The 26,870-nt window shown below is 35.5% G+C and overlaps 2 protein-coding genes across 4 annotated transcripts; one reads left to right on the top strand and one right to left on the bottom strand.

The window, feature by feature from the left end:
* The first annotated feature begins 761 nt into the window (after nt 1-761).
* Nucleotides 762-5,144, top strand: LOC141647576 (leucine-rich repeat receptor-like protein kinase PXC2). Its single transcript, XM_074455818.1, has 2 exons — nt 762-2,772; nt 3,335-5,144. The coding sequence occupies exons 1-2, from the start codon at nt 1,394-1,396 to the stop codon at nt 4,797-4,799; spliced, it is 2,844 nt and encodes a 947-aa protein (XP_074311919.1). The 5' UTR covers nt 762-1,393; the 3' UTR covers nt 4,800-5,144.
* A 3,477-nt stretch (nt 5,145-8,621) lies between these two features.
* Nucleotides 8,622-19,522, bottom strand: LOC141647577 (uncharacterized). 3 transcript variants are annotated; one of them, XM_074455821.1, is made up of 8 exons: nt 19,302-19,522; nt 19,078-19,155; nt 18,135-18,241; nt 17,494-17,571; nt 12,446-12,547; nt 11,918-11,999; nt 10,961-11,101; nt 8,622-8,908 (listed from the first exon to the last, which is right to left on the bottom strand). In XM_074455821.1, exons 1-7 carry the CDS (start codon nt 19,432-19,434, stop codon nt 10,983-10,985), a joined length of 699 nt encoding a protein of 232 aa, XP_074311922.1. In that variant the 5' UTR covers nt 19,435-19,522; the 3' UTR covers nt 8,622-8,908; nt 10,961-10,982. The 3 variants fall into 3 exon arrangements, with proteins under 3 accessions (XP_074311922.1, XP_074311921.1, XP_074311920.1); XM_074455820.1 differs by lacking the exon at nt 8,622-8,908 and adding an exon at nt 10,010-10,212; XM_074455819.1 differs by lacking the exon at nt 8,622-8,908 and having other exon boundaries at nt 10,735-11,101.
* Between the last annotated feature and the right edge of the window lie 7,348 nt (nt 19,523-26,870).

Below are 26,870 nucleotides of genomic sequence, written 5' to 3'. Positions count from 1 at the left end.
TTGAGGGAGCCTAGTTATTAGCTAAATAGAATGAAGTGACAAAAAAAAAAAAAAAAAAAAAAAAAAACTGGGTCATGCCTAAACCGGGCAAACGGGTCAATCGGATCGGGCCAATTCGGGTCGGACAGTTCGGATCTTTCGTTGATTCGGGTTAATTCGGGTCGGATCAGGTCATTTCAAGTTTCAGGTGTATTCCGAATTTGTTGGTCGGGTCAATGTGAGTCAGGTTATTTCAGATTGGGTCATTTTCGGGTCAATGAGTAAGAGAGAAATAGTCTTTCAAGTCTTTTCGCTTCAATTAGAGTTATGTTTTGTTTTGTTCAGGCCAGGCTGGGTCAATTCGGTGATGTAGTTCGTGTCAATTTTAAATCTCGAGTCAGCCTTTTCAAATCGGGTTGATTTTACCAGGTCTAGACTCATGGCCCAAGAAATCAATTACTATTGCCAAGACAAGAAAGTTAGATGTAATTGTGATTAGTACGTAGAACAGTAGAAGTAACTTGCTGCTAAATGGTCTGAGTGACATGTGAGAAAGAGCAAAGAAGGATTCTTGTTTGACCAGACGCACACTAATTACCATACTAATACAGTAATACTAAATTAAATGTGCACTGACAACGTCTTAAATGCCCAACATCTTCCTTCCTTCCTTCACTCCTTCCGTTCTTCACGCCGTATCCTACTGTACACTCTCATCTGTGTTATAGTTGGCCTATATTATTTTCCAGTAACAATTCATATTATGCACATCATCTCATAGTAGACATATATCACATATGTATATGCCTGGATCACGACTAGGCGGAGAGAAAATCCCCCTCACAAGGTTTCATTCTAAAATCGGTTTCAGATTGGATATACCCGTCTTTGAGAAGACCTAACCCTTATATGTAGTCTACCCCTTGAAAATCTGACTTTGAACAAAAAGAAGTCCCACTACACTTCAGACTTAAAAAGTCACACCACACTTGTTTTTCCTTTGTTTACAAAAAAGTATCCCTCATTCATTCTGTTTAGGACAAAGCACCAGGGGACACACTACATCTTTACTCACAACAACCATGATTATTATAATAAGAGTACTCTTCAACTAAAGTAACCTCCATTTATTCCCTCACTGCTCCCACATTCCATTTCCCACTTCTTCCATTTTGGCCCTTCTCAACTTAAATCCCTCTTTCTCTTCATCTTTCACTTTTTCTGCACCAAATCTTCTATCTTGTTTGCATCTGCATGCTTATACATCTACCCTACTCTCTACTGTTTCTCTTCTTCTACTTGATGCACTGATAAAGTTGCAGGAAAACTGTTCTTCTAACTATGTGCATTGGATTTCTATTCCTGACATTCTATTTCATAAAGAAAGATTGAAACTTTACCAAAAATTCAAAAAATGGTACTGAAATTTCTGCTGTTTCTTCTGTCATTCATCTCTATTGGTTTATGTTCAGATGTATTGAATGATGATGTTCTTGGGTTGATTGTTTTTAAGGCAGGTGTTCATGATCCATATTCTAAATTAGTGTCATGGAATGACAGTAATGACAATGCTTGTAATTGGGCTGGTGTTAAATGTGACCCGAATACGAACCGGGTTACTGAGCTTACTCTAGATGGGTTTTCACTGTCTGGTCAAATTAGTCGTGGCCTTCTTCGGCTGCAAAATCTTCAGAAACTTTCCCTTTCTCAAAATAATTTTACTGGTTCAATAAACCCTGATTTCAGGAATCTGTGGAGCTTACAGTACATTGATTTGAGTGGTAATAGTTTATCAGGAATAATCCCTGATGAACTTTTTCAACAATGTGGGACTTTAAAATCGATTTCATTCGCAAATAACGTGTTAACTGGTGAACTTCCTGAATCTTTGGGTTCATGTATGACATTACAGTCTGCTAACCTTTCAGGAAATCAGATTTCTGGTGGATTACCAGAAAAGATTTGGTCTTTGAGTGGTTTAGAGGTTCTAGATTTGTCAAATAATAGGCTAGAAGGTCAAATCCCTGAAGGTTTTGGTAGTATGTATAGTTTGAGGGAAATTAATCTAGGAAAGAATGCATTTTCAGGGCAGTTACCAGAAGATATTGGGAACTGTTTGCAATTACAGTCAGTAGATTTTAGTGAGAATTCATTTTCTGGGGTAATTCCTGAAACATTGCAGAAATTAAACATGTGCAGTTCAGTAAATTTGAATGGAAATTTGTTATCAGGGGAGATTCCTGATTGGATTGGGCATATGCAAAGCCTCGAAAGATTGGATCTTTCGATGAATCGATTCTTTGGTAAAATACCCTTTACAATAGGCAATGTAAGATCATTGAAGGAGCTAAATTTATCCTTAAATGGATTAATAGGTGGTTTACCTGAGTCTTTGATGAACTGTGATAACCTCATGTCTGTTGATGTTAGTATGAACATGTTGAAAGGGAAAATGCCCAATTGGATTTTCGGGTTAGGGCTACAAAGTTTCTCCATTTCTGGGAATAAATTCAAGGGAACAGTTGAGTTCCCTCCTCTCAGAACAAATGCACCAGCTTATCAGAGCCTTCAGGTTCTGGATTTATCGTCAAACGAGTTATCTGATGTTATTGCACCCGAGATTGGGACTTTCAGGAACTTGCTGTTGTTGAATTTGTCTAACAATTTGTTCACCGGTTCGATTCCGACATCTGTGGGTGATTTGAGCATGAGTCAAGTGATTGACCTGAGTAACAATAGGTTAACTGGAAGTATCCCATCTCATATCGAGAACTGCACATATCTTACTACAATGTAAGTCCTCTAATTATCAGTTTTTCTTTCTATTGACTTAGTGTTATACTGTTATTCTACTTTGAAACACTTGTAATACAACTTTACATGTTCTGAATGTAGTTAATATTCTGCACCTCTGTATTATGCATCAATTGGGAACCTCTCCGTGTTATTACAACACAGGGTTAAGCTGTGTAAATCTGACCCTTTTTAGCACAACATAGGCGGGGGAGTTGAGGCAATAGGGCAATGTTGTTGTTGGTCAATTTGTGCACCCCTAGTATTGTTGTTCTTTCCCAAGATCCCATAGCGAGACTTTCTTTTGTGTAAAGGAAACCCTTAGGGGCGATTCCTGATGCTGATGTGACTCGAACCCCCAAAAATGAGCACCACCTCTCAATGACTTTACCATGTTCATGTTTGCAAAGGGATTTAATTCTAGTCGAGGTGGTTGACTATTGTATCTTGCTAAATACGTCTTTACTTTCTCCAAAATCTAGATATAAGGAAGAAGTATTAGATAAGTTTCTCTAACATTGCTTTCTGCTTAATCTACTATTATTTGGTTGTACTTTTACAGGATTTTGTCCAAGAACAATCTCACAGGTCCCCTGCCATTCACAATAATACATCTGACCAACCTAGAGGTAGTTGATCTGTCTCATAACAATCTATCTGGTGACCTACCGAAAGAACTAGCAAATCTCTCCCACCTCGTCTCCTTCAACATCTCCAACAACAACTTTGAAGGCGAGCTGCCAGCTGGCGGCTTCTTTGACACAATTCCCCTCTCATCAGTCTATGGCAACCCGTCCCTATGTGGGTCTGTAGTTAACCAGTCATGTCCAGCTGTCCACCCTAAGCCCATTGTTCTCAACCCCAACTCTTCCACTGACCCCTCAGATGACTCAAACCCTCCAAATTCCCGCCACAAAAAGCTTATGCTCAGCATTTCTGCCCTAATCGCCATAGGGGCAGCCTCTTTTATCTTTGTTGGAGTTATTATAATCACTATCCTCAATGCCCATGCTCGGAATTCTGCTGACAGGTCTGCCTTGCCTTTGACTTTTACAGCCCGAGGGGATGAGTTGAGTTGTTCTCCAACTAGTGATTCCCAATATGGCAAACTTGTCATGTTCTCGGGTGATGCTGATTTCGGGTCTGGGGCCCACCACGCACTCCTCAATAAGGACTCTGAGCTGGGGCGAGGAGGGTTTGGGATAGTTTACCACACTGTCCTCGGAGATGGGCGGTCCGTTGCTATCAAGAAGCTGAATATCTCAAGCTTAATCAAGTCTCAACAAGAGTTTGAGAGGGAGGTTAAGAATCTTGGCAAGGTTAGGCACGATAATCTCGTGGCACTAGAAGGGTATTATTGGACGCCTTCACTTCAGCTGCTAATCAATGAATATGCGCCTAATGGAAGTTTGTTCAAGCATCTCCATGTCCATGACGACTCCAACAAAACAGCCCTCTCTTGGAACCAAAGGTTCCTTATCATTGTTGGATTGGCAAAGGGTTTAGCCCATTTGCATCAAAACAACATCATTCATTACAACCTGAAATCCTCTAATGTGTTACTCGATACCTCTGGTAAAGCTAAAGTTGGGGATTTTGGCCTAGCCAGGTTGTTACCAATGCTAGACCGGTATCTTCTAAGCAGCAAAATTCAGAGCGCACTTGGGTACATGGCACCTGAATTTGCATGCCGAACTGTCAAAATAACCGAAAAATGTGATGTGTATGGTTTCGGGATCTTAGTACTCGAAATTGTGACCGGAAGGAAACCTGTAGAATACATGGAGGATGATGTCATTGTTCTATGTGATATGGTTAGAGGGGCACTAGAGGAAGGCAAGGCAGAGGATTGCATTGATCAGGCACTCCTTGGTAATTTTGTCGTTGAGGAAGTTATTCCAGTAATTAAGCTTGGTTTAATATGTGCATCTCAAGTTCCTTCAAACCGACCAGACATGGCTGAGGTGGTTAACATATTGGAACTCATACAATGCCCTTCTGGAGGGCGAGAGGAAGAGCTCGAATAAGGTTTAGTTTAGTTTGAAAACTACTCGGAAAATCAAGCTTGTAAATGAAGGCCTTTCTAGCAACAACAAGAGTTTGGTTTGTGAAGCAACTTAAACAAGAAAAAGGGTACATAGAGAAGATCAGTTGTTTAAAATATATTTGTTATTTTGTGTTTTTGGGTGGCAAATTAGGTGTAAATTTGCTTCCTTCATAGCATAGGCAACTTTTTGCTTATCTCTCTCTCAAAATGTGGTTGCATCAATTATTTGTCATTTTCTCAAATATCAAGTGTTAGAGTTCTATACAGTTTTGTTCCAAAACTATTTACTCTTCTATGAAACTAATTAGAGAACCATTTTACTGTTTGGATGGTTTGACACCCCCAACCCAAGGCGACAGTGTACGACCTTACATAGCATAGCATCTAGTGTGACCGAAATTTTGCCTAGTACGAGAACCCCAATTAGTTGGATCATGTATGATGTTTATTGGTCGATGGTCATAACGCCATTTGAATTACGTAATTGTAATTTTACCGAGGTGTTCGAAATCACCAAGACGGCCATGTATACAATTTCTCACGGGTTTTATTGTCGCTTTCGCGACAAATCTTATTTATTCCTCATTTAGTCATAGGATCGTGACACATACGAATATAGGATTGAGCGATTCGACATTTGGACGAGTGGAAAGACAGATAGGCAGAAAGAAAAGCAGGAGAAAGAGAGGGTTTTGGGGAGCAGAATGAAGACATACGCAGATAGACAGCGTAATAAGTACTAGTTCCGCACGCCGTAGCCATGCTGCTCACTGCTGCTGCTGGTTCTACGTATAAACTACTCGTAATAAGCAAAACCCATGCACATTCAGCACTCCCTTCACTTTCACGCATAATCATCATATCTTAGAGAGCTTAACATTTTATAATTGGATGGGGTGCATGATGATTATGATTTACGCTTGCTTTTTAAGTTGTTTATGCTCACATAAAGTCTCAACATATATGATGTTTCAACAATAATCCACCATGGAACCAATGTTCAAAGTTCAAACTAACCCACAATGGTGGAGTCTAGTGGTTAAAACATAGATATAAGTGTGCAACTCTTAATGGATCTCACGTTCAAGAGCAATTTTGTGAAGTATCTGGGGGCTGCGCCTATTTCCTCTGTGAACTCCATCATGCAATATAATTATATCAACCCCAAAATTCTACGACTATTTGTTTTTAATATTTTCAAAAATAATTTGTCTTAACTTATACCAAGAACTAAAAAAGGATTTGAGTAAATACTTTTTAAACTTTATCATCCTCTTAATCATATTAACAAAACAAAATTTGGTTTAAAGAAAAGACGATTTTTAGCATAAATTGTATTTATAATTATTTCGTATTTTTAAGGGGTCGAATTTTAAATTTTTGCACAGGGCACCTATAATTTCTCAGACGGCCCTGACTCAGGGATTTACTCAGTGCACACCAAAGGTAGCAACTGTGGGTTCGCTCATCATCCCAAAAAAAGTTCAAACTAAGAATCAGACGGGAAAAAATTGAAAACACCTTATTTGTTGTGCTTGTGAATTGTGATGCTTTTCACGAAACGAGACAAGAATATGTGCTCATAAAGTATAAATTTAAGGTTTTTTTTGTCAAATACAACCTTTAAATTTTTTTTTTTCCAAACACCACCTTTAAAAAAGTTTGTCAAACACAACCTTTAATAATTTTTGTTTTGTCAAACACGACTTTTTGGCCGGATTCTGACAACTTCCTGACCGCTTGCAATGGGATGACTTTCAGTCTATATTTGAGATAGCAAACGAGGTCGGTTTTAGGTGTTGGACTCGTTGGAAAGGTGAGAGTACATGCTTTCTAGGAGTTGTCAACACGGTGGTCAAAGGTGGCCTTATGTAGGGTCGATTGGTGCATAAAGTAAGGTTGGTCAGAGAAAGGATTAGAAGTTTGGGTTTACAGCGGGTTGTTAGAGGGGTTTTTGAGGGTCTTTTAATGGGGTTATGATGTTTTGTTTGGTCTGAAATTTGGTATGTAGGTTGAAGGGAGTGCAGGGTATATCGTAGTTGTGTTGTTTGTGGTGGCCGTTGGTTGTAAGTGGTGGTTCAAAGGGAGTGAATTGACCCACGGAAAAATCCTACTTTTACTTACATCAATCCCATGTGACCAGCCTTACTTTATACACCAATCTACCCCACATAAGGCCACATTTGACTACCGTGTGTAACTGCTGGAAAGCTTGTACTCCCACCTTCCCAACGAGTTTAAGAACACCTAAAACCGACCTCGTTTGTTATCTCAAACATCAATTGAAAGTCACCCCATTACAAGTGCTCAAACTTTGGCCAAAATGTCGTGTTTGACAAAAAAAAATTATTAAAGGTTGTGTTTGACAAAAAATAATTTTAAAGGTGATGTTTAGAGAAAAAAAAAATTTTAAGGTTATATTTGACCCAAAAAAAACTCTAAATTTAATGTAGAGATTGATCACAATTCACTCTTAGCTTGTAAGAGTTGTGAGTTGTGACTTATTAGTTAGGTTTTATTCTCTTCTTGTAGAAAATATAAATGTTCATTTTTGAATCATACAAATTCCAAACTTATTATAGTAGTACGGAGTAATTAATTTCCCCAAGCATAACTAATTGATCAAACCCGATACAAAGTCAAAACTAATAAAACCCGATCTATCAATCGAAACATTAGAATTTAGAAGTCATCCCAACCCAGGGTTACCTAATTCGCTCGTCCCCCTCCGAATTGCGAATTAATTTGAACGAATTAATTCGCAATTCATTTTCATCTTAATTCGTCCCAATTCGCGAATTATTCGCTGCGATGAGCGAATTATATGATTATGTTAAAAACCAAAAAAAATCAGGAAAAATTGAAGTATAGACAAGATACCTGGTTATTTTGAAGTTTGAACTTTGAAGCCAAGCACAATGATTTGATCCACTATTGTAGATTTGTAGATTTAGCTTTAATTTGATTTTGATTTCTGACAGGAAGATGATTTTTTTTAGCTTTGTTGATATAAAAGGATAATCCTTTTGCGAATTGGATTCGACGAATTACCGAATTTTAAAATAATGTAATTCGCCGGCAAATTGAATTCGCTAAATTGAGCGAAACACGAATTAGAATTAAGAAAGCGAATTGAACGAATTGCGAATCCGGTAACCCTGTCCCAACCCAATGAGAAAAAGGATTATGCATCTGAGGTAGTACCTCAGACCTTGTAGTTTTTGAGCATATACACATTTTTTCTGAGCATATTACCATTTATAAATATAGTTTTTGAGCAATATTATATTTTTTTAGTGTAATGTTTTAGTAAATGTGCTCAAAAACTTTATACTAAAGCAGGACTCAAAAACTTTAAAATAAAAGTCAGAAAATAAACAATAAGAGGTACTACCTTAGATGTATAATCTATAAACTGCAACCCAATGTGACCCTTGACTTTTATTGACCAAACTCAAGGTGACTTTAACTCATTAATAACCCCGACTCAATACAGTTGAAATCAAACCCAAAATGAACTTCATAATTTTAACTCAACACAAGTTGTATGATAATCACTTATTAGTTATTAACACCTATCTGCCGTTGTAAATAATCTGAGTCGGTTCGTCGAGTTCTCGGAATCAACTCGGTCAAACTGAACTCGAGCTTTTTTTTAGGCTCGACTAGCTTCGAGCCGTCGAGTCTAAAAAATTGAAGGTCGAGCTTGGCTCGAGTTTGAATCGAGCTCGTTTCTCGATCTCAAAATTTCGAGTCGATCCGAGCTCATATCGGCTCATTTACAGTCCTACACCCACCGACAAAATGTCCAATAATTGGATCCAATTACGACACGAACTTTGTCCGACCGATTCATGACCTACAATGTAGTTATACCTCTAAGCTGACTCGAAATAACAAACCAAATCCTAATTCATCCCGTACACATCAGAGGTGGCCTTTAATAAAACCACATGGAAAAGGGGTAAACCCATATACAAGTAGTTGCATCGCTACTGTATGAGACTAGGCTTGCTTTCACACGTCACCGTATCAATGTGACAATGTACAATCATCCTAGTCTTCCGAACCATCCTTTTTTTAGGAATCCTGGATATCAAGCATCAATGTTGCCTTCATATGTTAACCAAAGAATCCCAATTACACCAAAAAAAGTGCAACATTCATGTCCTATAATGTCTCTACTATAACATATAGAATTACTAGTATATATATAGAGCCAACTTCACCATAAAACTCCATACATTTGTGATTTGTGATCACTAAAATTAAAGATGGAAGTAGTAGAAATTGAGGACAATAGAAAGAGCACATTGTTAGACGATTTTGAGCGTCTTTCAGTGGAGATTCAAATCAACCAAGCCATGCTTAGGAGAAGCTTATCTGAACCCGGCACCTCCCTCTTCTACTACCCGCGGATCAGTGGGGCACCACCGTTGGTTCGACAACCGGTTGAACAAGGTAAAAGGGGTTCATGGGGTTTGTATAAGGTGTTTAAGAAGTTGATTAGGCCTATCTTTATAAGGAGGAAATCCAGGAGAAATGAGGAGTGTTATCAGAAAGCTCAAGTTGATAAGGATGGAGATGGTAGTGCACATTGGAAGAGGTTTAGCAAATCTGTCAGGGTTTGATAATTTACTATTTTTAGTTACTCTATATTTTTACTTATTATAATTATTATGAGACTATTAACTTCATTATTTTGTCTATTGTATTGTACTCTCTATTAATTAAACTATTAAAGATATACTCCGTATACTTCACATGCTTTTGATGGAATACACCCAACATTTTTCTTCAATTTATGTTTATGATTGTTTTGATATGAAATTATAAATCTTGAATTCTTTTCCATTAAAGAAGCCCTGATTTCAAAACTTTATTAGTGGCTCGAACCGTGTTGGGACGAAAACACTAATACCACTTGTCAGATATACGAATAAAAGTTATGATTTTATTTTAAAAAAATTATTTGTATACAAATGAATTCACTGCAAAAACCAATTTGCTACTCTCCCTCAAATTTCCAGCTTAAGTTTAAGTTTGTCCTAATTTTGTTCAAAACCGCCACTCTGGGGTGGACTTGTAACATACTCCGTAACAACTACACTAGTACGGTATCAAATTCATGATTTGTCACTAGACTCACCACCAACATGGACAACTTTTAGGTACATCCGAGAATCACCATACATCTTAAGTTCTTCACCAATAAGGGCAACAAGTAACAAAGCAAAATCCAAATTGGGGAAAAAAAAAAGCGTGTTCGCATCAATTGGGTCAACGACTTTATAACACAGATGCAGCTACGATTTTTTTTTTTTTTACCAAAATGAACTGTGACTAACCTCTAACTAGGAAAAAAATTAGTGAGAGGCCGTCTCTCACGAAACCTACGTCAAAAAATAATATTATAAATATATATAAAATGCAAAAGGCTATGTATGATCAAAGTGCTAACTCGAAAATTGCACACAAGTAAATCCAGTGAAAGATCATTTTGAAGAGGGAGTATATGTTACACATTGGTAAAACATGAGACCCTTTACAAGATGGTGATGTTCCTAAAAGAGAGAAAGGCACATATGTAACAAAAAAGTTTGTTTTTTATTTTTTTTTTGAAGGAAAAAAAGTTTGTTTTTTATGATGTAATAATTTCACAATGTAAGTAAGCTAGGTATCATATGCTATAAAAAATATAAAAAAAAAAAGGTACAAAAATATCCATAAATATGTGACATAATCCTAGGATTGGAATTTGGAATAAAGTTTAAAGTTCTTTGTCTTCAAAAGATAGGCCAAGCCCTTACAATTGTTAATCTTCACCCACAAGAATTGAAATGTTTTCAGTTGAACAAAATTCAATTGAAATCTCACAACAATCTCAATAGCAACGTAAATAAGAACAAGTTCATGAACGACTATCAAAGTGTTGGAAGACACATTTAGTCGATAATCGTAATTACTATGCTAATTCTCGAAAGTGTAGATATTTTTCACATGAATAGATACAAGGTGCCTACAAGTTTAGCCTCTCCAGTCTTAGCATTATACAAAAAAACTAGTGCCTAGCCTCTGATTAACAAAGTAAGAAGCCGGGGTTAAATGGATTTGAGAAGAAAATCTAGCGCCAGAAAATACCTTAAGCTCAGAGACTGAAAATTTAAGCACGGTTGGTATACTGCCCGGTTCTGGTATCAATCATGATCTCGTCACCAACATTTATGAACAAGGGTACATTCACGACTGCTCCCGTGTCAACTGTGGCTGGTTTTTGCCCACCTATATCACGTTATAGCGACACCATTTTAAGCAAATAGAATTCAAAGTAACAATGGCGAAGAAAAAAAACACTTGTGATTTTGACGCAATAGAAACAGAACTTCAAATCATAAATATAGTAATATAACGATGTATTTATGTCGCAACTGTTTTGTTCAGGCAGAACAATCATTTGAAAATAATAAAAATCAATATACAATGCTGAGTGAGCAGTTAATACACTTAAAACAAACATATCATAGTAAGATGTATAATGTCCATTTTGTGCTTGGTCATGACGCTCATGAGTGGATGCAGCGTGTTGGAAATTTTTAAAAGCTGAAATAAACTAATATTTGTCGTAAAATTACATTACACGCATACAGCAGCGAAAAACTCGATTGGTTTCAATTAAACTTCGTTTTCAATAACCTATGATATGATATATGATGTTGAAGAATGCCTGGGCTTGAAAACTTGACATTGATTTGATAAGGGATAACGAAAGGACGGAAGGGTAAAATCCAAGACAATTATCTGTCAATGGGTTCTAGAGAAATTGCAAAATATCCAACAGACAAGAGTAAGGTTAAAACATATAGGTTGTATCTGGTAGGAGCTAATCACAATTACAAGGTACTGGATCTCATTTAATAGAGGAAGTTAATTGAAGGAAACGGAAAGAAGAAAGGTCAAGCCAAAAAATTACATCTCTTGATGTAATAACCAACCGTTTATGCTAAGTTGTATAAATTAAGTTGTGCAAATGCAATTACATGACTAGGCGTTACTCCCTCCATCTCATTTATATGTCCAAGCACAAATAAGATCACTTACCTTGTGCGGTGTCGCCTTTGAGCCCCGGATCAGTACCTACAACCTTGAGTTTCACAATCATAGGCAACTCCAGGTCAATAGGCTGCAAGCCGTTCAAAAGAAAATTAGTTTGAAAAGATAATAAAGGTTTTATTTCTACTAATTTCTCCTCAAAAACAAGTGGTGGGCTGTAGGGGTGCTAGTGGTGGACCTAGAAAATTTGTTTATGTTGTCCGGATGAATATTAGTAGTGTAATTATCATACATAAATCATACTCCGTTGATCTAACAGGGTTTTAGATCTAACAGTGGGAAATGGCAAAAAAACTGTTTTACATTATCTTGGAACCCATGTGTTCTACATGGATCAGCCGATAGGGAGTGGGAGTGTCGGGAAGAAATGAATACGATTTACTAAAGAAGAAAACTCTGCTTCTAGATTAGTTTTAAGCGCATGCTTGATTAAGAAAGCAGGCAGAGGTTACACGAGTTTACACACATCACAGCAACTGAGTGCACAAGTCATAACTAATAAGGCTTGATAATTACTTTGCCGTTCCAGAATAGCATAATGCAGTCCATGCCTTCTTTCAGCCACTTTGTCTTATCACCAACATCTTTCTCATTGAGCCTATATTCCTCATATGTAGTCTGCAAAATGATAAAGGACTTGGTTCAAAGCCTATATTTTCAACATCAATAAAAATTTAGGGGATAACTCTAAAATCACAACTCAGTCATCCTATAAAATAATAAAATAACAACAACAATGACACTGTAGGACTGAAGAGGAGCTATACTTGAAAAAATGTATGCACATTTTTGGAGTATTAAATATACAGAATCCCTCTAATAAAAGTTGGCGAAACAAAATAAGATGAGATAATTTAACGATTAAGTTTTACTCAATGTAGGGCGTCTGTTGGTGAAACAAGGATACGGGAACAGATAGAATCAAGTAGATTCTTCCAACTTCTCCCCTTCCTTAATTAAGTAAGGGGAAAAACAATTAAAAAATTATGAGAAATGGCAGTCCGTAAAATGAAATATCTTTGATGCAGGTAGAACGATGAACCTTGGGGGAGACTAATTATATGGCTGACGAGGGGCTATAGTTGTGTTAGAGTGTGAGACAGAGGTCTTTAGGTTTTCCGATAGAAGATTCAACTGAAAAGGTTCTTAGATTATTCTATTTTACCTCAACTCTTTTCTGATTCCAACTGCGATCTAACACTCTAACAGTTACTTTGACATTCTATGTTAAAGCTGAGTGTATGTCACACGCAGGTACATATCCAAGTATCCGACTCAAATAATAGTATGTATGTCGCACACGGGTAATAGTTACTCTGCCCCACTATGGTAATCGTAATTTAAATCTCAGCTATGACATTTATTCAAGAAACTACAACTAATTAGGACTTGTTCTATTTATTCTGGAATTTAGGAAATATTTAACAGCACGACAAGATATGCGACACAGTAGCGACCAATGAGCTAATCTGATTTTCACATATCAGAGGATTGTCATGTGATGACAATCACACACAATAATACGTTTAGTAGAAGAAATTCAGTACTACCTGAGGTCGAGAGTACTTAGGAATAAATATTACTCACATTAACATCACAATTTATAAAACTTAATGAGAGAAATGGTAAGAGAAACTCCGCCTGTGAGTGTTTTCGGGCATTCGCTGCCGGTCCCAAGCCCAGATAAAGGAGGAGGGTTGCGGTAGGTCTGTGGCAGCCAGCATAAAAACTTAGTCACATTTTATGGACATGAATCGGAATTTGAACATCGTTGGGGCGTCTCCTCAGAAGCGACGCGCTGCACTTCTTAGACCCGGGTGTAGTGATAAGTATGTGAGGGTTGCTAGGTCGTCGCCCGGAAGCGACGCGCCATCTTTACATCTGGGGGTGGTGTCAAATAGGCAAGGGTGCGCTACATCTTCTAGACCCGGGTGTAGTGAAAAATATGCAAGGGTTGTTAGGTCGTCGTCCAAAAGCGGCGCGCCACCTCGAAGTATGGGTGTGGTGTCAAATAGGTTTGGATCTAGGAAGCATGGTCAAGAGCGGGTAAAGAAATCAGGACATGACTTTAGGAAGGGTAGTAGGTTACGGTTTGGTACTTGGAATGTTGGCTCTTTGACAGGGAGATTAGCTGAGGTAGGGGAGGTTATGAAAAGGAGGAGAGTGCATATAATGTGTCTACAAGAGACAAAGTGGGTCGGAGATAAAGCAAGGGTAATAGCGCCTTGGGGTTATAAGCTTTGGTACACGGGTAAAGACAAAAGTCGTAATGGAGTGGGTATTGTCATTGATAAAGATTACATTGATGATGTGGTAGAAGTATCGAGAAAGAGTGATAGGATTATGAGTATTAAGCTTGTAGTCGGGGATGAGGTGGTGACGGTTATAAGTGCTTACGCACCCCAAGTAGGTTTGGATGCTTCTTTTCGACGAGCCTTCTGGGAAGATTTGGAAGAGGTTGTAGAACGTGTCCCTATTGGAGAGAAATTGATCATTGGTGGTGACCTCAATGGGCATGTGGGTACTAGTCGAGTTGGCTTTGTGAACATTCATGGGGGTTTTGGGTTCGGGGAGAGAAATGAAGCAGGAAGTGACATATTGGATTTTGCTTTGGCATATGACTTGGGTATAATGAACACTTGGTTCGAGAAAAGACATTCTCATTTGGTGACTTATCGAAGTGGAGGTAATGCTAGTCAAATTGACTTCCTTTTGGTAAGGAATGTGTGGAGGAAAGAGTACACCGATTGCAAGGTCATACCCGGGAAAAGTGCCGCAACACAACATAGACTAGTGGTTCTTGATTTTCGGGGTAAGAGAGACTTGAGGAAGAGAAAGATAATCGGTGAGGCACGAATCAAGTGGTGGAAGCTACAAGGGGGAAACCAACAAGCGTTTTTGGATAAGGTTGGAAGTAGCGATATTTGGGCGGATTGTGAGGAGGAAGATATTGATGCAACGTGGGATAAATTGGAGCATGTTGTAAAGGAGTTGGCGAGGGAGGTATTAGGGGAATCTAAAGGGAATAGACCATCAAGTAAGGACACATCTTGGTGGAACGATGTGGTGAGACAAGCGATAAAGACTAAACGTGAATGCTATAAGGTTTTGGGGAAATGCATGAGTGATGAGAACTTTGAAAAGTACAAGGAGGCTAGACGAGCCGCTAAAAAGGCCGTACGGGATGCGAGGGCAAAAGTTAACCAAGAAGTGTATGCCAGGTTGGACACGAGAGAAGGAGAAAAGGATATCTATAAACTGGCTCGCATAAGAGACCGAAAGACGAAAGATATTGGGAGAGTTAGGTGTGTGAAAGATATGGACGACAAGGTTCTGGTTCAGGATAACGAGATAAAGGCTAGATGGAGTTCTTACTTTGATAATTTATTCAATGGACATCAGGAACAAGGTTTTGGGGATGTAGAGGTAACACCAAGCATGGTTAACCGGGAATTTGTGCGTAGAATACAAAAGAGTGAAGTTAGAAAGGCGTTAAGGAAGATGGGGTCAAAGAAAGCAGAGGGACCGGATGGTATACCCATAGAAGTTTGGAGGTGCTTCGGGGAGAGAGGGATTGAATGGGTAACCATGCTCTTCAACAAGATTTGGAGGAGCAACAAGATGCCATCGGCTTGGAGGAAAAGCACTCTTGTCCCTTTGTACAAGAACAAAGGGGATGTCCAAGAGTGTTCCAATTATCGGGGAATTAAACTTATGAGTCATACAATGAAGTTATGGGAGCGGGTAATCGAGCAAAGGCTTAGGAGATATGTAGACATCTCGGAAAACCAATTTGGATTTATGCCCGGGAGATCGACTATGGATGCGATTTTTATCATGAGACAATTGATGGAATACCATCGGGACAAGAAGAAGGATTTGCATATGGTTTTTATTGACTTGGAAAAGGCATATGATAGGGTACCAAGAGAAGTACTTTGGTGGGCTTTGGCGAGAAAGGGTGTGTCGCGAAAATATATTGACCTCATAAAGGACATGTATGAGGGGGCTAGTGCAAGTGTTCGCACTAATGTTGGGAGAACGGAAGAATTTCCTATTACCATCGGGGTGCATCAAGGTTCCGCACTTAGTCCTTTTCTCTTTGCTATAGTTATGGATGAGTTGACAAGGGATATTCGGGACGACATCCCTTGGTGTATGATGTTTGTTGATGATATTGTGTTGATTGATGAGACAAAAGAGGGGGTGGAGAGAAAGTTGGAATTGTGGAGGCGGACTTTAGAGACTCGTGGGTTCAGCCGAGCGGGAGTAAGACCGAGTATTTGAGGTGTCAATTCACTAAGGTGGCGGGGTTGAGATCGACAGAGGCGGGGAGTATTATTTTCGATGGGAATGTTGTTGAGGGTTCGGATTTCTTCAGATATCTAGGATCTATTATTCAAAAAGATGGGGAGTTAGACGGAGATGTGGCTCACAGAATTAAAGCGGGATGGTTGAAATGGAAGAGTGCTTCAGGGTTTCTATGCGATAAAGATATGCCCCAAAGATTAAAGGGAAAATTTTATCGCACGGCAATTAGGCTCGCCTTTTTACGACTCCGAGTGTTGGGCCGTGAAACATTGTCACATTCAAAAGATGAGTGTGGCGGAGATGCGCATGTTGAGGTGGATGTGCGGACATACAAGGAAAGATCGGTTAAGGAATGAGGTGATTAGGGAAAAGGTTAAAGTGGTGCCAATAGAGGACAAGATGATGGAAAACCGACTAAGATAGTTTGGCCATGTGAGAAGGAGACCTATAGACGCACCAGTTAGGAGGCTGGAGACTTGGAGAACAGAAAAGGTCCCTAGAGGCAGAGGAAGACCGAGACAGACATGGTTGAGAGTGATAGAGCACGATATGAGAGTTCTGGGGCTTGAGGAGAGTATGGTGACGGAGAGGGCACAATGGAGGGAAAGGATACATGTGGATTTTTAGTATTTGATCTTTTTTGACAGATTTAGTGTTTTTATTTATTTATTTAATTTAAAGAAATTAATTTATTTATTTTTCTCTCCTTTATTACACACTTTTTCAATAACCACTTTCTTATAGATTTTACCTGGTTCATTCCGAATCCTTAACTCTATTTCGGTTTTTAAAAATCGTTTTAATCTTTTCTCTCGATTTAAATTTTAAGTTTTTAGAAAAGAAAGACGGAATTCGATTTTAAAACCCCTAAGTTCACCTTGACTTTCCATTACATTTTCGTTCTCCCTTTTGTTTTTTATCTTCCCCTTTTTTATTCGCATTTTGAGGCGTGCGTTCACCCATGGACGGTTCGAAAGGATGATTCATGTCAGCCGACCCCAAATCATTTTGGGATTAAGGCTCTGATGTTGTTGTTGTTGTTGTTGAGAGAAATGGTAAGAGAGAATTCAGAACAAGTGTGGTAGCATAGTGCCACCAGTACATCACTGTGAATTCAGCACATGTTATGTATTGAAGTAGATCAATTCTTACTTGAAAACACAATCAAGAGTAGAGAGGGGGGAAGAATTTTTTTTTATAATTGCAACAAAATTACAACATTCATAGGTAAGGAAGGAGAAGGAGAAACATACATTATCCATGAATACGAACAAAGAGCCATCTTTATAGGTAAATTGCTTTGTTTCCTTGGATATATTTGCTTCAACTACCTGTAAATCTCAAATCCATAAGAAGCTAAGAGACTTTCAAATTAATAAGGGTATTAGATCATAAAGCTACCACATGAGTACTTCATAAAGTAAGACAAAGAAAGTTCATAACTATGATATCCATGCACATCAAACCACACCTTGACCAAGTGACCAACATGGTAACTAAATAGGAAGAATATCTTTTAACCAAACTTTTCATCTGCTTAGGCATGGATATAACAGTAATGAGTAAAGCAAACAACTACTTGACGTGCCACACATAATTTTGTATAGGCCAAATGTGGTTGGAACTTTGCTCAAGTATTTGTCTTTCGCATTTAGTCTGTTAGAGCTTTTTTTCTTTCCATTTTCAGTGAAGGCAAAGGTTTGCTGTTTTTAGCTATGGAAATTGGAATATGATATAATCACGCAAAATGGTTCACTACTCACTGCATTCTGTATACTTCTTTATTATAGTATGAAATAGCAGTACATGGAATCATGGGTGCCATTTTCAATTAAGTTCTCTAATCATTCCCCTTCAGGAATATAGAGAAATAACACCACACAACAGAACATACCGAACTACCAGCACGAAATGTCTTTTCCACAGTGTTCCCAGTCACATAATTGCGCATCTTAGTCCTCACAAAGGCGGCCCCTTTTCCTGGTTTCACATGGAGAAACTCTGCAAATTGTCCACGGGAAAAGACTAAGTTTGTTACCTTACAATTTAAGAGCGAACTTGCCAAAGATTTTTGAGCAGATGGAAAAATAAAGCATCAGAGACACCATGTGAACAGTAAGGTTACACTAGACTACATGATGCATGCCAGAAAAATCCACAAGCTTACTTACATAATCCTATTAGACATTATAAAGTCATCAATAGATTCTATTTGCTACTTTGTCTTTTCACTTCTCTTGTGAGTTGTGACCTTTTATAGGTCAATTGCAGAGTTGTTCATGGCCCGTCCCATCCTATGGACTCCACCTGGAAATGAAGAGGGGGTGTACAATACAGTTTTTAAGATAAACAAAGGTCTTCTGTTAACTAACGCAGGCCTGTTAGCCGCCTATTCATGGAACCCAAAGTTCACGCTATTTCCGCCCCATGTCTAGTCCAAGCCGGCATTTGATCATTTTAGTCCACTTACTATTCTCTACAACCTATTTCAGAACAATACACGAGCAAACCTTTCCAACGCCCAAACCCTAATGTAAAAAAGAACAACCCTTTTGGCAAGTAAATTACTGCTCCATAATTATTAAATGCAACCTATACTCCAAAATGGGGTTCTAAAAAAACTAATACAGTATTTGACATATATTCTTCAATATTGGAGCCGAATATCGAGTTAAGAACTGAACATTATGGTGAATCGGAATCAAACTACAGCAACAACCCACTTCGGTTAAGCTAATTAGAATTCCCAATTCAAAACTTAAGTAGCATAGTAGCATTACCTTACTTACAAAAAAGAGTAATAAAGTGAAATAGAAATAAAAAAAATAGAAAAATACCCATAATTCTCCAAGGAGCTCCATCGACTTCAAGATTAATGCCAACCTTAATATCATTACTAGTCAAAGCATATATCTCTGCAAAATTAAATTAAAAAAAAAAATCAAATTACAAACTACCCATTAACACAAATACTCATAATTCGTGCATAAATTTGCAAAAAATGTAGAAGAATTGAAGAAAAATATGAATGGTAAGAAATGCAGAAAGAAAGGAGAGTTACTAGAGAATTTGGTGCGTCGAGGTAATACAACAGTGTGACGGAGACCGGAAATGGAGGGCTTAGATGAGAAGGAAAGTGAAGATGAATGGATGGATGAGGAAAGAGAGAGCTTAGTGGAGGTGATTCCCGCCATTGTTATTGGCAAGAAAATGAGAAAAGAGATAAGGAAGGTTGGTTTTGCAGCGTTGTTTTAGTTTTCACACCAGTGTCACAAACTCACAGTGTCTCTCACTTGGGCTTTGTTTGGGCTGCTGTATTGTTATCAGCCCATGCCATTTGTTTTTGCGCTACGGACTCCCTCCATCCAACTGCTTCTCTTTGTCCGTCATTTTTAAGAACTACGTCTGATTATTTATTTATCTTTCGTTTTCACATAAATAAATATCAATAAAAGGGAAGGCGGTCATTTGTGGTGGTGGTGACTTGTGACCTAGGTTACACCAAAACACGGACACGTGACACGATATCCCATGAAATTTAGAATACGGGGTACGCTATTTAAATTTAATCAAATATATATTTTTATAGTTATAAACGTTCGTTTTCTTTTATAAATGTATTTGATATTAATAAACAAGTGATGTTAAAACTGGGCCTTGACTATAATTCATTTTCATTTTCCAGCGAAATCCATCTTCTAATCAATCTCTTTCGACCGCTCATTTCTCGTCTAAATAAAATCATTCGCTTCAAATGATGTCCAAATACAAAGGACACGCGTCGGACACGTGCTCATTCACCATGGATACGCATCGGGCACGTGCCTTTATAAACGAAGAAAATTATAAACGACTTTATATGCGTCTGACACGTTTAGGCGTGTGTCCGACACGGGAGGGCTGGTTAAGAGAAGTTTTTGTGCTACCTAGGTTGTGACTTGTGAGTGGATGACAAGTGAATCAGATGAATGTGTATTATCAAATTATCTATGAAAAATCTTAGCTTCTTAATTTAAAATAGTAAACAAACGGAGAAGTGGTGATTGACCCCCATAACTTTGTGCAATTGTGAAATTAACCCCCATAACTCTCAATTGGAGTGATTAGGCCCCATAACTTACATAATAAGTGAAATTAAACCCCTTTGTCAAAATCTCATGAGAAATTCAATTTATCATATCACAAAAGTAAATATGGTTATGTTTTGATGAAAAATACAAAATAAAAGTTTAAATTATTAATAAAAAAATAGCATATACTTCATATTAGATAAAAAAATTAAAATATTTTACAAAAACAAACAATTTATTATTTTTATATAAAGTACATTTTTCAAATTTTGTATTGTACAATTTTTGTTAAAAAAAATTAATTACAAAATATTTTGTTAAATAGTTGTGTTAAAATCAGAAGTCAAAATACAAGATTTTCATGATAAAAAAATATAATAAATATAATAAAAGGGTAAAAAAATATTCAAATTTTTCTATTTTTCAACATTTCAAAACAATTTACATAAAACTGTTAATTTTTTTTTAAAATCATACCGAACTAGTTGAAAAGCCCGTGCGATGCACGGGGCTCCCATTAGGATCATCTGTATAAATTTATTTTATAGGTGATAAAAACAAAGTTCAATTATGTTTAAATCATTGATAAATAAAAGTTCATGATTGGTGTTGTTGATCATCAATGAACTATTAGTGCATTTATCATAGAAGTTTTGTCATTTAATAGTTATCATTTCAGTTGTAAAACATCAATTAACATTGTAAGAGTATGTAGTTAGTTTTTTCATTATTGTTATAGGCATCACTGATTTTTAATTAAATACAAAACGTTATCTCCATAAACATAGTGCAGTTTACCAAATGAACCGCCCTTAATAATTGAGACAGACCTTTATGAGTTTTACAAATTATTTTAACTTATAACAACTACGAAAAACTAAATGGTGTTACGTAAAGCAACATGTATCATAATTATCTATATTTAGTGTGTTTAGAGAAAATGTTCGATCTCTTATAGTATAAGTTTACCTTGACTAACTACAATTAAGAGTGTTTTGGTCTATATACTTATCATAAAATCAAATCCATACTGAATTCCAATAAAATTAGTAGTCTCTAAACAACAGTACAAAAATATATGTGATTCTATTACATAGAATACATGAGGCTTCAATTAGGATCATCTTTTACAATATGCATGTTGAATGTTCTAAGAATTTGTTGAACAATAGATTGCAAACGTTGGTTTAATTTACATTGTCATGGTTTGGTAGTAGAATTCTATTAAGTTGATAAAAAAAGGCCTAAGTATGTTGAAAATCGGAACACACAAAACTATTGGGTTGATTTAGTTGATTATTGATAGATCATCGGTCCATTTAACATAAAAGCTACTCTTTTTGATTTACGTTAATTATATTATGTAGTTACCTATTTTTATTGTTGTACGCACCACCGATTTTAATCAATTTAAAACGTCATTCCCAAAAAATGTGGTTTAATTCCTTAAAATGACTACGTGATAACCGAGACCGACTTTTATAAGATTCATAAATTAGATTAACTTATAACATCTACCAATATATTCCATTTTGTAAGCATACGACAGTGTAAATGTTGAATGGTGGTACGCAAAACAACAGATATCTCAATTATATAAGTAAACTGTTTGGAGGATTTTTGTTAGATCTCTATACAATAAATTTGTTTTTGACTATCTACCATTAAAACTGGCTGTTCCCTATGAACTTCATGCGAAATATATAATACGACATCTAATTTTGTAGATGTGGGATATATTTTTGAGTGAATTAATGATCAACTTTTCAAAGTCTGGCCTCCAAAAAGCAAATGAAGAGTTTTGTGTGGATTTGAGGAGTAGGATATTAGGATACTACTGTTAAACTTGATTAGTTTTATATTAATTTTATTAAAATTATAACTCATTTTTGTTTATTTGAATTTTTGTATATCAACAAAATCAAGTATCATTATCTTACATTATTATTCTACTCTTTATTTATAATAACACAATGAACAAATTTTCAAAAAATAGTTTCAATTTTAAGAAAATGGCTTCAAATTACTAATTACATATGTACAATCGTTTCACTTCCTAACCAATATATATGTAATTAGTTGTCTTTATTTTAACCTAATTTATTACACTAAGCAGGACCTTATATTCAACTAAAATCATATGTGATACCTCATAGTTAACCATTAACAAAAAAAAAAAAAAGGATTTTGTTTTTCAAAACTCGGGTTACCAAAGTCGGAAGTAGTCAAAATCTCAGGACACCAAAGTGGAATTATGTAAACCTCACGGCACTAAAGTGAAATTAACCCAAATCTTGGGGCACCAAAATGGAAAGTTTCCAAAAAAAAAAAAATTATGAAATGTTACTGCAAAAATTATTGCACTTTTAAATATACAATTAGTGCATGACATAGTAATAACCAGCCATACGCAAACCGCGGTAAATAATTAAGTGAATAAAACACATAGATGAATTAGAATTTAGAAAGTAAAAATTGATGTAACCGGATAATTTTGTATATTTGGCATTTCAATACATTTTTAACGTCCATTATGGATTTGATATGAATTTGAAACCAGTTTGAAGAAAAAAATCGGTGATATAATAGCAGATTATATATAGTCCGCACAATTTTTCTATATATTTATCGTATAATCGATTCATTCATAAATCATAGTTAGCTGGTTCTTGGATTATTAGTCCCGTATAAAATTGTAATTCTTGACTTTGTTCATTTCTATTTAAATTTTTGGCTTTACAAAATCGATATGAGATTTATTTAATATTTTTAAATGATAACTCAATTTTTTTTAATCTTATGTGAAGAATTAAAACTATTTCATGCCACCGTTGAAGTTGTTTATTTCTAATATTGTCATTATAAAAAAATTTCTCCTCCCGCCGCCATTGTAAAAGCCAAAAGCTAAGTAAATGTCATTCCTTACTTCTTTTTCCTATTATGACATGTGACTTTTTTCTAGAGTAATTTTTTTAAATAAAAATCAGCTTTTTCTTATGGTTTTTGGAAGATAATTAGGGGTTTGGTTATAATTACCAACTCGAATATTTTGTAAATCTTTTAAATATTCAAAAATGTAATAAAATAAAATTATCTTTATTACTACACGGATTTCACTAAGTAGTTAAAGTCGAACAACTTAGAATTATGATCTCTTTTGTTTTTTTTCTTACAATGAGTAATTGTATGTTTATAAAATATGCAATTTTAACACTTTTATACGTTTATTATATGACCTTTTTTGCGTTATAAATATTTCTAAAATAAATATTCTTTATAAAGTTATTTTCCTATTATTATTTTTGTAAAGAATATAGATAAATTATTAGATTCACTTCTATTAGTATTATTTTTCTCTTAAATAATTGATCTACTTCTAGTAGGATTATTTTCTCATAAATTATTAGATCTACTTCGATAAATTATTAGATCCACTTCTATTAGTATTATTTTTCTTTTAAATAATTGATCTACTTCTAGTAGGATTATTTTCTCACAAATTATTAGATCTACTTCGATTAGGATAATTTTCTCATAAATTATTAAGAGGAAAAAGCTAGATCTACACTTATTAGGATAATGATAATAATTTTATATAAAAATTATTTTGTATATAGGAATTCTAAAAAAGTTGGACTCTCTAATATCGTTCGAAAAGTTTCTGCTTTATATATATGTATTGATTACATACGTATGTAAAAAAATTGTTTGCTTTCATAAAATATTTTAATTTGTTATCTAATATGCATTTAATTTTTTTATTAATTTTTTAAACTTTTATTTTGTATTTTTCATAAAAGCATAACCATTTTTACTTTTGTGATATGATAAATTGAATTTCTCGTGATATTTTGACAAAGGGGTTTAATTTCACTTATTATGTAAGTTACGGGGCCTAATCTCTCCAATTGAAAGTTTTGGGGGTTAATTTCACAATTGTACAAAGTTATGGGGGTCAATCACCACTTCCCCGAGTAAACCAATGAATGAGAGAGCCTAAAATGTAATATGTAAACAAATGACTAGGTCCGGGGGAGTATGTCATAAGATTGTTATATGGTAGACGAGTTTAAAATTCATTTAATTAGAAGTTGATGTTTAAACTTAATAATAGTATTATGGATGAATTTTTTGACAATCTAATACAGAGTAAATAATAAGGATAATCTTATTTAGTAAAATGAGGCTCAAATGAGACATGACGTCTCGTATAACATGTCTAAAGGAGGAGACATCCCCTCTGGCATGTCTTTTTTGGGTATTTTTTCATCTTTTATGTGTGAATTTTAGTTTATGAATCTTACACCGGATAAAATGGGTATAAATTAAATCAGTTTTGTATACGTACAATATAATAGAAGGAATATATCACTAGGAAACGAATATAATGTGAGATATAAGATACAAAGTGAGATTGGTGAGCTCAATTCGCATGTAATCACAGAACGCTTAAAAGATAGAAATAATTTGAAAAGAAAAATCTAGACGTAGAAGATAACGAGTTTAAAGTTGAAAAACGCAATACTTGATAAAGCAAGCTATTTATTAGAGTCGGTATTTCATTTGATCATAAACGGTTTTTTAATAAAAAAAATTATTGAGTAGAATGACATCAGTTGACGTAATTATACTTAAAATAATAGAGCAAAAGGCCGAAAAGGGAATAAAAAGAGTAGCAATCAACAAGGTAGCTCCATGTAAATGTCAAAGCAATAATCCAATAGTTAAAGTATTAGGGAGTAGAATAAAAGCAAAGACACAATCCATAATATGTGATGCCACAATGAGTGGTTGACTACTTAAATAGAAAAAATGAGATGTACCAATTGCAAAATAGACAGGTAAGCGCGCGCACCTGGCTACTGTTAACTACGTAGAGAATGTATGTCTTAATTTTCAAGTTAGGTACAATGCCTACACATTCCATCATGATATCATCTCCTCCTTTGCATGACGTTATTGTCTTCTTGCTTCCTCAACTAGACCGTTATAATGGTCTTCTGAAAAACATGTGAAATTAATTTATTACTCAATTTAAGTAATAAAAAGAAAAGATAAATAAAAACTAAAAAATAATTACTCGATCAGTTATACTCTCTCCTAGTCTTGATGACCTTCCCTATTTATGGGTGCCACAAGATTTAAGAGTTTGATTTAAATAAACAGAAAGTATTGTTGTGGGATGAGGCGATTAAAATAAGCAAGTATGAGTATTGTGGGGTGAGGTGATTAAAATAAGCATAAAACGTTACCAAAAAAAGAAATATGAAAAGTATTGTAAATAGACGAAAAAAGAAATAGAGAAGGTTATTTAGAATAGGAGGAAGTATTAGTTAGTCTTACAATATATTGTTGTAAGATCGTCTCGTAAGAGTAGTATTTGTCTCGGTAAACAGAATTCTTTATTTTTTAATAATTAAATATAAATCGTTATTCCATGTCTAATTCTAAGTGATTAAAAGGCCATCGTTTAGAGATGGTATTCCTACAACTTGACAGATTATCAAGTACTTGTTTGAAAGCAGAGGTGATCGGTAGGACGTTTGAAGGTTTGATTAGGTTACTAGAACCGAGAACCAACAATAATAATAACCTAAAAATTGAATCTCCATTAAAAAGGACTTTTTTTTTGTGTTTTGTTATAACTTTTATTGTCACTCAAAAGCCCAATACAAAATGAGTAAAATTTTTACTTAATCCCTATTTCTACACAATTGTCATAGTAAAAATAACAAAAACATAAAACTTTCTCTTCCCTTTTTTAGGTGAGTCAAATTTCGTAAATTAGATTATTTATCTAATTGTTTAATTTACTTAATTTTTATTATCGGACCTAATATCTAGTTAACGTCGAACAATCAATTTTACTTATCGCTATAAGTATTAACCGGTCATAAGTCATTGGACGTGCATTTGTTTCAGTGTGCAATGTTCATTAGTCATCATGGCACTCAATTGAAAGCATGAACGTTGATTCACGACCACGCATATGATTTCATCATGACATAACCTTTTCATGCACCTTTCATGCATCTTCTCTTTCTCTAAATTGGACGACAAAGAGAATGAAACATGCACCTCACCTTTCCTCCTCATAATCCATGAACACTTAGATGTTCATAATCCTAATCCATGAACACTTAGATAAACTGATAAATGGTTGTATTACCTTAATTAGAGATTTTAAGAATAAGCCCTAAAAATACAGTTGTTAGGGGCCTTAGGGCATAATTTCAAAGACGAACCTAGAATTTTTTCTATGATGTAGCAATATTATTATATTAACGCACCAAAGACATTTTTCAGGGGCGGACCCATGGTATTTTGTTAGCTACCACATATATCTAGTCGTCAAAGTATAAATTGGACATTTTTTAATTAAAAAAGAATAACATTTTTTTGTTAAAATTTAGCCAAAAAATTAGAGTAGCACTATATTGCTTTAAAATAAATTAAGTGAATTGTATATTTGTAGCCAATAACTTTGATGTTATTATGATAGTTTTCCCAAATACGCCATCTTATGGTATTTAAGATTCATCATAACTTATTCAAAGTAA

Source organism: Silene latifolia, chromosome 3 (genome assembly GCF_048544455.1).
Source record: "Silene latifolia isolate original U9 population chromosome 3, ASM4854445v1, whole genome shotgun sequence".
Taxonomy (NCBI): domain Eukaryota; kingdom Viridiplantae; phylum Streptophyta; class Magnoliopsida; order Caryophyllales; family Caryophyllaceae; genus Silene; species Silene latifolia.
The sequence above is the reverse complement of the archived record's forward strand: the minus strand, read 5'-3'. Positions and strand labels throughout refer to the sequence as shown.

Coding starts and splice junctions, on each gene's coding strand:
- LOC141647577 (XM_074455821.1), bottom strand. CDS start 19,434: ATGGCGGGAATCACCTCCACTAAGCTCTCTCTTTCCTCATCCATCCAT. Junction 12,548..17,493: donor TGTTCGTATTCATGGATAAT/GTATGTTTCTCC, acceptor ATCATTTTGCAG/ACTACATATGAGGAATATAG. Junction 11,102..11,917: donor CAAAGGCGACACCGCACAAG/GTAAGTGATCTT, acceptor AACGTGATATAG/GTGGGCAAAAACCAGCCACA.
- LOC141647576 (XM_074455818.1), top strand. CDS start 1,394: ATGGTACTGAAATTTCTGCTGTTTCTTCTGTCATTCATCTCTATTGGT. Junction 2,773..3,334: donor TGCACATATCTTACTACAAT/GTAAGTCCTCTA, acceptor GTACTTTTACAG/GATTTTGTCCAAGAACAATC.